Genomic DNA, 10,094 nt, shown 5'->3' on the forward strand with positions numbered 1-10,094 from the left:
GAGAGGGTCCACAAAGCAGAACGTCTTCCTGAGCGGGATTCTGTTGCTGAGTCTGATCCGGAGCAGGGGCAACTTCCTGCCTGTGGTCCATATGATAAACGCGTCCTGAGAGGTCCCCGAGCAAGATGTTGTCGTCTTGTGCAGGAGCGAGACCAGACGTAGCCGAACTAGAAGAATTACCCTCCTCTTCAGAAACAGAAACTGTGAAATTGATTGTCACAATGGGTCTATTGAGCTCACTCTGGAAGGAGAAGCTGGAGGTCTGAAATGAAGCGTTCGGACGAGACCTATCCGGTTCCGACATCGGAGATGAGGGCGGAGCAGATGTAATAGGAGCAACCATCTGAGGCCCGGGCCGAGCACGACCTCCTCTATTACCAGAGTTACTTCCCCTGCGAGGGATGCCTCTTCTACGCAACATGTTTGCAATATCAGAGAGCCCGGGAAAACAAAAGAAATGAAATTGACCAGGAGAGGGGAGAGCTCTGAAAATCTCAGAGCGTCTCCAGTGCCGCTCAAACAGCCAAACCCAAATGACAATGCGCCCGATCTGAGGCGACTTAGCCTCATAAACCCCTGCAGCATTAATGTCATCGCGCTTATCCATGGTCCGAAACCAGAGAGCAATCAAGGTCGCCATGCTCGAAATGAATTCGAGCCAACTCCGAGTCTGCAGCCGAATTAACTCGCTCGCCTTGAACCTGTTAAATCCACCTACGGCCTGTACCATACAGTCCGCCGGCCTGCCATCCATGAGGCCAGCTGTCCGTCCGATGGGCTTAATCATTGATAGCTGGAAGGATCACCCGCATCCGGGTGGGATCTCTTGATTTGGGCTTTATCCCTAGTGACAATCTCCTGGATTTTGACAATCTGGTCCTCTGAGTCTAGGCTGGAAATAGAACCTTCAAAGTGACCGCTCTTAGCTTCCACCCCAAGGTTGGCAAGAAAGTCAGCGAGTTTGTTGCCTTCCCTTCTGATGTGTTTGCAGGAAATTGCTTGATGCTGAGCTAGCCAGTTGTTGATCAGCTCCAATCTCTGGGCCATTCTCCAACTTTTGCTGACTTTGTGTATGGGAGAACCGTGCAGCATTTTGATGATCATTCTGATTATGATCTGCGAATCCCCTTCAACAATGAGAGGAAAGAAACCTTTTCTTTGGGCTAATTTAAGACCGCTCCATAATCCCTCCAATTCTGCTGAGTTATTAGTGTCCCAGCCTATCGATCCCATGAAGATACAGTGAGGATTGCCATTGTGATCCCTGAAGACTCCTCCATATCCTGCTTTCCCTGGATTTCCTTTAGAAGCGCCATCAAAATTAAGCTGGAACATGTTGATGGGTGGCGGAATCCAGGCATTTAGTTCCTGTCCCTGCATTATGGGGTTCTTTATCCCAGTGAACATTTGATTTATCTGAATCCCCCAGTTGTCCCATATTACTTTTTCCTTAGGTGAAGTGGGAAGGTCATCTGAGTGCCAATCTCTAATTGAGAGAGTCTCCATGATATTCTGATGAAATTTATTCCAGAGTTGCTCTACAGATGTAGCTTGATTTTTGAAAATTCTTCTATTACGCTCTTTCCATATGTTCCACATTAATAGTCCAGGTATAAGATGCCATAGGTTATTAAGGAAGTTGCTTTGAAAAGGTTGTTGACCCCATTTGCACATAGTAGCTTTAAGATCCCCATGTACCCTGCCTTCTTTTTGACAGCGAAAAGCTACTTTCTCCCAGAGTTTTCTTCCAATTTGACAAGTCTGCATAAGATGTAAGGTTGTTTCCTCCTCCTTTCTGCACATTAGGCATATAGATGGTCCTGAGAAACCTCTTCTTCTAAGATTATCCCAAGTTAGAATTCGATTATGACAGAGAAGCCATAAGAATGTGGAGACTTTTGGCCAGTTGGATGAACGCCAAATTTCCTCCCAAAGTTTATCTTTGTTGAGCCGATCTTGGATAATGATTCTGTATGCTTCCTTCGTGGTAAAAATTCCTTTCTCTTCATAACCCCACCTGATGGTGTCCATTCCTTCTGAGATAATGATTTGCCTCTTTTGAAGTTCTGTATTAAGGTAATGCTTCGTTTGCTCAGAACAGTTTGATAGAAATTGATTTGCATTTTTCCATTGCCTATGCTCTTGAGTTGTACCTGTTCTCCAGAATTGGCTGACTGTGGCATATTGATTAATATCTCGCTCTGGAATTTGATGATCTTGTAGAATGTCTCTTAATCTGGGTAATTGTTGCCATGAGTCTTCCCAAAATCGCGCAGTGGTTCCATTTTTAATTTCCCAAAAGCTGTGTTCTTGTATGAGGCTCCTGTGTTGTATGGCAGAATTCCAAAAAACCGAACCCGCGCTTATCTCTGTCATTCGTATTCGTTCTTCCATAGGACAGTTGCTTGCATATTTGGCTGTCCAGAGAGAGGCCCATGGAGTGTTGGGATGGGCTAGCCATCTCCACCAGATTTTTGCTCCCATTGCTTTGTTACTGTGCTCAGGGTCCCTTAACCCAATACCTCCTGCTATTTTAGGAAGACAAACTTTATCCCATTTCACCAAAGCCCATTTTCGATTTTGACTGGAGCTTCCCCATAGAAAATTGCATTGAAGAGTCTTGATTTCTTTGAGAACCCATTTTGGGGCAGCTAGTATGGAGAAAAGATAAAGGGGCATGGATTGAAGGACTGCTTTGATGAGAACAATTCTGCTAGCCATATTCAGAGCTCGATTAGTCCAGAGGGTGAGTCTAGACTCAAGCTTTTCCAACAATTGCTTCCAGGAAGAGTGCTTAAGAGCTGAGGCCATTAAAGGGGCACCGAGATATTTTGAGGGCAGAGAGGCAATAGTGAATCCCAGAATTCTTCCAATAGATCTTTGAGTGGGCATAGGGGTATTGAAGAAAAAGATTTGGGATTTAACTCGATTTATGAGGGCTCCTGAAGCATCAGAAAAGGTTGACAGGATAGATTTGAGGATACGAGCTTCTTGCACTGAGGGATGGCCAAAAAGCATATTATCATCTACAAATTGCTGATGGGAATAGGCGGGGGAGTGGTTGAAAGAAAGGCCTCGTAATTGCTGGGTAAGCCTGGCCGAGGAGATGGTTCTGCCTAATCCCTCTGCCATAATTACAAAGAGAAAGGGAGATAAGGGGTCTCCTTGTCTTATGCCTCTGGAGGGACGGAAAGTTGCTGAGGGAATACCATTGATTAAGACAGAGAAAAAAACTGAAGATAGAAGATTGAAGATCCATCTGACCCATGAGTGAGCAAAACCAAAAGCAAGAAGGATTTTTTGAATGTAAGCCCAACTAAGACTGTCAAAAGCTTTGGATAAGTCTAGCTTAAGCAACATACCTGGTTTCTTAGTTTGCTTTAAGGAGTGAATTATCTCATGCGTTAGAATAATCCCGTCCGTTATTTGACGCCCTTCGACATAACCCGATTGCTCGGGCGATATAATCAGAGGGAGCAGCGGCTTTAGTCTTGTTGCGATTACTTTGGAGGTAATTTTGTAGATGATATTACACAACGCAATTGGTCTATATTTGTCTGGAGTGTTGGAGTCTTCCCCTTTTGGAATTAAGGCTATGAAGGTAGCATTTAATCCAGGATACATCCATCTGAGTGCTCTGGATTCCTCTACTACCTGCCAGACTTCATCCTTTATCAGGTCCCAGAACTTGTGAAAAAAATTTGACGTAAAACCATCCGGTCCCGGCGCCTTGCCTTCCTTCAGATTCCGCACAGCTTCTTCAACTTCTTCTAGGTTAATAGGCTTGAGGAGAAGACTATTATGTTCCTCTGTTATTATCCTTGGTATGTTCTGAATTAGCTTGTTGATGGCCGGCATTCTATTGAAATCGGGCTCCTGATGCGCCTTCTCAAAGTAACTCAGGAATTCCGCTTCAATGCCTTCATGAGTTTCAATTTTGTCCCCCTGTTCATTTCTAATATGAGAAATGTAATTTACCATTCTACGCTGCACCGTTGTTTTATGAAAAAATTTAGTATTCTTTTCTCCATTTTTTAGCCATCTGATCCTTGATTTCTGTCTCCATAGTATTTCCTCCTGTTTAGCCCTTTCTATGATTCTAGATTCTAAGTCTTGCTCCTGCTTGGTTAAATCCTCCGTGCGCCCTTCAGTGATGATGGTTTGCTGGATTTTCTTCATTTCTGTGTTGAGGGAGGCTTGTGTTGTGAAGATATTGCCAAATGTATTGTGATTCCATCTTTTGATTACCCCTTTAAGATGCTTAAGCTTTTGCTGAAACCTGGCCATTCTGGTACCTTCAGAGGGATTGAAGTGGAGCCAAGTGGATCTTACTAGTCTCTCAAAGTCCGGGTGAGTAAACCAGAATTCTTCAAAACGAAAGGGACGTTTGAGATTGTTACCTGGCCTATTCCATTGTAGTTCGATAGGCCAATGATCTGAACCAGAGTAAGGAAGTATGGAAGCCATAAATTCCCCTCCTAAGTGAACAACATTATCTGAGATAAGGAACCTGTCAAGACGCGACGCGATCTGCTGCTCTCCCTCTCTTTTATTACTCCATGTGAAGAGACCATTGCCTGTAGGGACATCCATCAGCCAGTTGTTTTGAATGAAAGTTTTTAATAGATTGCCATCATTATGTGTTCTGCTTCTGCCTCCACGTTTTTCTTCTATGCTCGCTGTCATGTTATAGTCACCTCCCGAAATCCAAAGTGGATGTGGCCTGTCTGAACTGAGATCTGATAGTGTATTCAGGATCTGAGCTTTTTGAGCTATGTCCTGAGGAAAATACACATTTGTTATTAGCCCATGGATATTGGAACCTAAGAGATGAAAGGTTGCCTGAATGAAGCTTTTGTTGGCTTGAATATTGTTTAAATGTATGACTCACGCATCCCAGAGGATTGCAAGTCCTCCCGAAGCTCCCTGAGCATCAACAGCTACTACATGCCCCCCTGGCCATGCTTTCACTGCTATTTTTTCCAAAAAAATTGAACTACATTTCGTTTCCTGTAAGAAAAGAATACTTGGTTTTTCTTGCATCAGCATATTTTTTAATAATCTACTTTTCCTAGGGCTATTGAGCCCTCTGATATTCCATGAAATTAACTTCATTGAGAAATATGGGGGTGTGGATTGAAATACTTGGTCAGTTTGGCATACCTCCCTGACTCCACTAATATCTCTCCGATCTTGATAGTTCTTTCCAAAGTGGATTTCCTTCCTCTTTTCTTATTGTCCTTGGTGATAAATTTTCCATCCCATGGACTTCCGATTTGGACTCCTAGTGAATATTTCTTCTGAGCTCTATTCAGAACTTCTACTAGGTTATCCACTTGTTTTTCTGGTATCTTTTCGAAGTTCCCTGTCTTGCATGCATGTTCCAAACCTAGAATGTCCAGCTCCCCTATATCTAAGGGTTCCGGATCTTCTTCCATATTTTGAGGTGCTTGAGAGGTATCCTCTCGCTCCTGTGAAGATTTCTCATGTGGCTGCGAATATTCAACGTCCATTCCTTGAGAATGCCATGGCAGGGTTTTAGCTGGAGAGATCAAGTTGACTTGCTTTTGGATTTTCTTTCCTTCTTGCCTCGATGTCTCGCCTGGTTGTTCTTGATGGGCCTCTTTGTCTTTCGCCTTTTCCTTCTCCTGATCTTGCTCGTCGTCCTTGTCCAGTGCTTCGAAGCTATTGCTTGTTGTGGGCTTTGCTTTATTGACTGGATTTACTTTGGTGTTGCCTGTTGCTTTCTTGTTTCCTCTCCTTCTATTTGTTACCTTGGTGAATCCGTCTGTAGTCTGGTTGTCAGTACTTTCTTGGGGAGAGGGTATCTTATTTTGAGGACAATCTCTATAGAGATGCCCTATTTCATGGCATTTCCTGCATCTGAAGGGCACATGTTCATAATCTATAACTTGAGTCCACTCAGAGTCTTCATGAAAGAAACTTACCGTGTCTGGCAGCGGTTGCTTGAGATCCATATAGACACAGATCCGAGCATAGGATGTGTATCTGCATAGCTTTGTTTCTTCTGCAATCTTTACAAACTCGCCAATAGCGTTCCCGATTTCTTGTAGAGACTTTTCTTCCCAGTATTCCCATGGTAGTGAATAAAGCCTTATCCACACTGGCGCATAGCTCAGATCCTCCTTATCTGGGTTGAATCTTTCAACCCAGCCTTTCAGATATAATCCGGCTGAATTAAAAAAATAAGGACCCCCATCCAGGATCCTATTGCGGTCTTCCAGGCAGTTAAAGACTGCAGTGAAGAAACCCTTGGCTCCTAGATGCAAAGAGATATGCCCCTTAGGATGCCATTTGGTGTTGATCCAGCTTCTCAGCGCTCTCTCCGTCGGCCAAATTCCTATGAATTTACCGATTAGTGCGTGATCTCTCATGTACTGTATCCTGGCATTGATGTGTTCACTTGGGAAGTCCACCCTTGGCTTATGGATCGCTACAGGCTTGCAGGTTGAGGAGCTTGCTTTACTCCTTTCATCTGCGTCAATATCCTTTCCTTTCTTCTGTCTGTTGTCAATGTCGTTACCGCTGAGGTCCTGTTCCTTCTCATTGTCGGCCGTAGGCCGTGCTCGGCTGTCCGGATCGGGGGGAGGCTCCTGGCCCTCCCCCTGAGGGGTTTGCATGTGTTCTGTTCCTTATGGGCGCTTCTTCTCGCTCGTTGGCTCAGCCGACTCTGCCCGTTGTACCAAGAATGACAGTCCTGCCGATTGCAGGTTTCACAGAAACCCTAGGACAGGTCACAGCATCCGTTCCCGTGAGCTCTCTCAAAATGATAGTAAACGTCGGAATCAACTACTAACATTATAGGAATGAGCGAGAATATTATTATTATTCGAACTAGCATTACATGAATTATTATTAATATCATAAAATTATAAGTGAATTAATATTAATATCATAAAATTATAAGTATTACTATTATTATTCTTACTGGTATTATTATTGGATGAATTAATGTTAATGTCATTATTATACGTATTGCTATTATTATTCTTAGTGGTATTATTAGAAGAAAGAAAATATATTATATTACTATTCAAACTTATATTATTTGTATTATCATTAATAAGGGTATTATCCTTATTAGAAATAGTATCATAATAATTTTCATTGGAACTTATATAGGAATCAATGTTCATAAGACTAAAATTATTATTATTACTAAATGTTAAGTTAATACTATTATAATTAATATTATCCAAATTAGCGAATTGGCTATTAGACCCACTATTGAATATATCAATGACCATACTAAACTCAGACAGGGGGATCAGAAGGCGGCATTGAAGAGGGAGTATGGTCAAAGGGATGAAAATTGAGGGACGAAGGCGACGTTGAGGAGGGAATACGCGAGGGATGATGGGGAGAGATAATGGAGGAGGAAATCAGAATGGACACGTCATTCTCGACGGAGATGACTAGAGATGGAGATGGAGGGGGAGGGAGTATTTAGATGAGGTGGTCTCATCGATTTCATCTCACCAATGGAAAGTGTCATCCCTGCCCTTCTCTGTGGAATCTAGCTCTGCTCCAGCATTTGTAGCGAGTCACTTTTTTGGAGCAGTGGTCGTGGCATCCCTCAAGCTGATTAGAACATTCGAGTCAACAGTGATCCATTATCTCTCCCCATCATCCCTCAATGTCGCCTTTCTCCCTCGATTATGATTCTGGTTTATTTGACCATACTCCCCACCTTCTGATCCTTTCTCTCTGAAGTTATGGTTTATGTGATAGTATGGTTGTTGATATATTCAATAGTGGGTCTAATAACCAATTCACTAATTTGGATAATATTAATTATAATAGTATTAACTTGAGTGATAATAATAATTTTAATCCTATTAACAATATTATGAATATCGATTCCTATATAGGTTCCAATGAAATGAAAATTACTTCCAAGAAACTATATCGATTCCATACTCTGGTCAGAAGATTATTCTCTCAAGAAACTATCTTTCATATTCTATCAATTTTGGTCTTGATGATGGACCCCCTTTGGGGTTCGAAACATCGACAAAATGAACATGATACTGTGGATAATCTGGATCTTGCTACTCCAAAAAACTACCGCAGAAGCTTAAAGTCTAATATATTGGTGATATTATGACTAAGTTAGCATGATCTCTATGTTAGTTATTTTTTAGTTATATGTTGGTTATATGATGTGTATCATCTATGGCGCTTGTCATGAATCATTTAGTTATTTATTGGTTGATGAATGTATGGACTAGTAAGTGTTTTTGAAGTTATGTGGAGAGGGAATAGGGCCTTCTTGGTTATTCTAGGATGAATCTTGAATTATTATGATCAGATATGCACTCATGACCTGTAGCTTACTTGTTTGCCATGTGTTTGATGAAATGTCTAGGGTGTTCTAGGTAGTCTAGGTCAATTTTTTCCTCCAAGTTTGAATGTTTAGCTTTTTTTCACATCTATTATGATTCTAGAGAGCCTTAAGCAGTTATAGGAAGTGGTCTGGAGACTAACCTAGAAATGTGGTTCATATCTTGGGACTACACCCTATGAACTGGGCAAGTTAGGTCACAATTGCATGGAGGCAGTGTTGTGCATGCAGTTGGAGGCTTATAATCGCACCTGGGCCTTGTCATGCATGCGGTTGCGAGCCTAAGTCAATGAAAAAGAGCCTCAGCTCAGGGTTTGGTCACCTAGGGTGGTCATTTGGCCTCTGAGTGTCTTGAAGCTCTTAGGGGTGTTTTGATTTGTCAGTTTGTGGTTAGCTATCAGCCCCACTTCCTTAAATAGAGCTTGGAGGTCAAATCATGTCATAGTAACTCTTCGTATCATATTTATCCTGGCAGGCGAGTGAAATTAGGTAAATGTGGGAGGGGGTATTTATAACAAGAATGTTGTCAATCCAGGAGGATTTTTGTAACCCTTTAGAATTTATAGTCTTTGAATCTAATGAAAGTATACTCATTGCATACTGTTCGACTATACCTTTATTACGCCTTTTTAATGACCTCAAACGAACTTCGGATTCACAAGTTATGGTGATCTGAAGTTTGTGCCAAACAACAAAAGGGACTTTGCATGGCTACTGCATAGAAGCACTGAGAAGTGCCAAGTGGCACTGTATATATGCCTTCATAACCATGTACATATGACATATAATATGAGGATGTGGTAGTGTTGACGTGGTAGACCATACAACTGACATGGCAGGCTCTAGGAGTGAAACATGGCACAGCTGGAAAAAATGTAGTAGGATGGGTAGAGGACAGGTGACACAGCTAGCATTGGCATGGATATATGGTCACCAAAGGTCAAACATTGATTCTTTTAAAATCCTCTTTTGACTATGTAAATAAGAAAGGTCAAACTTTGATTCTTTTAAAATCCTCTTTTGACTATGTAAATAAGTAAAAACATAGGTTTAGCTCCCTTTTGGTGGACAGTAAGGGAAGAGACATATTCCAGAGGATGTTTTAGCAGTAGAGTAAAAAACAAGTGTTCAAGTTCTTGTGTAAAGTGTGCATGTTAAGATAGATTTGTTCAGAAACATGAGAGATGTGGAAAAGAAAAGCTAAGGTGATTGTATACACTCTTCAAGGAGTTTGGGAGTGAGAAGATCTTAATAGAGCAACAATATTCCTAGAAGTTGGTGACAACACTACGTTGCTAAATTGAGATCCTAATTGATGTAATAAAGCTTGTTTTATGCTTGGCATTAATGGAATGGTTGCTCAGTTGAGTTGGCATGAAGACATATCCTAGAGTGGGTTAACTCTGTTAATAATTCATTTTATCTTTGTCTTTCTCTATTTCTGCATCATTTTGTTCTTATTGCTCACTTTATTCTATGTCATTTCAAATGCTCATTGAAGTTGTGAATTTACGATAAGTTAAACCAAACTTAAACTTCAACACACATATGTCATTTTCGATTTTTGTCCAAATTAAGATGTATCTGAGAAATTTTGATAGGCATTGCAGGTGTTGAAGGTGAGATGAGAAAAGCATTGAAGGATGAGTGAGTTCAAGAACCTGAGGAGATCAACTAGTGTATCTAGGCAGAGAATATTGAGTTGAGAAATTTGCTGCAAACAAAGCAA

General features: G+C 41.5%; 1 protein-coding gene across 1 annotated transcript; it reads right to left on the bottom strand.

Moving 5' to 3' along the window:
- Positions 1–783: 783 nt before the first annotated feature.
- On the bottom strand, positions 784–6,641 carry LOC149205376 (uncharacterized). The gene is made up of 2 exons (XM_089397386.1): positions 5,319–6,641; positions 784–4,779 (listed from the first exon to the last, which is right to left on the bottom strand). The coding sequence occupies exons 1-2, from the start codon at positions 6,639–6,641 to the stop codon at positions 784–786; spliced, it is 5,319 nt and encodes a 1,772-aa protein (XP_089253512.1).
- Between the last annotated feature and the right edge of the window lie 3,453 nt (positions 6,642–10,094).

This window comes from Pinus tabuliformis, chromosome 1_2 (assembly GCF_031772625.1).
Source record: "Pinus tabuliformis cultivar Carrire ecotype Pingquan chromosome 1_2, CPIR1, whole genome shotgun sequence".
NCBI lineage: Eukaryota > Viridiplantae > Streptophyta > Pinopsida > Pinales > Pinaceae > Pinus > Pinus tabuliformis.

Bases quoted from the DNA above. Each gene is read 5' to 3' on its own strand.
- LOC149205376 (XM_089397386.1), bottom strand. From the start codon at position 6,641: ATGCAAACCCCTCAGGGGGAGGGCCAGGAGCCTCCCCCCGATCCGGAC. The intron at 4,780-5,318 runs GTTCTGAATAGA...TATTTTCCTCAG, and splicing joins AAGTGGATAACCTAGTAGAA to GACATAGCTCAAAAAGCTCA.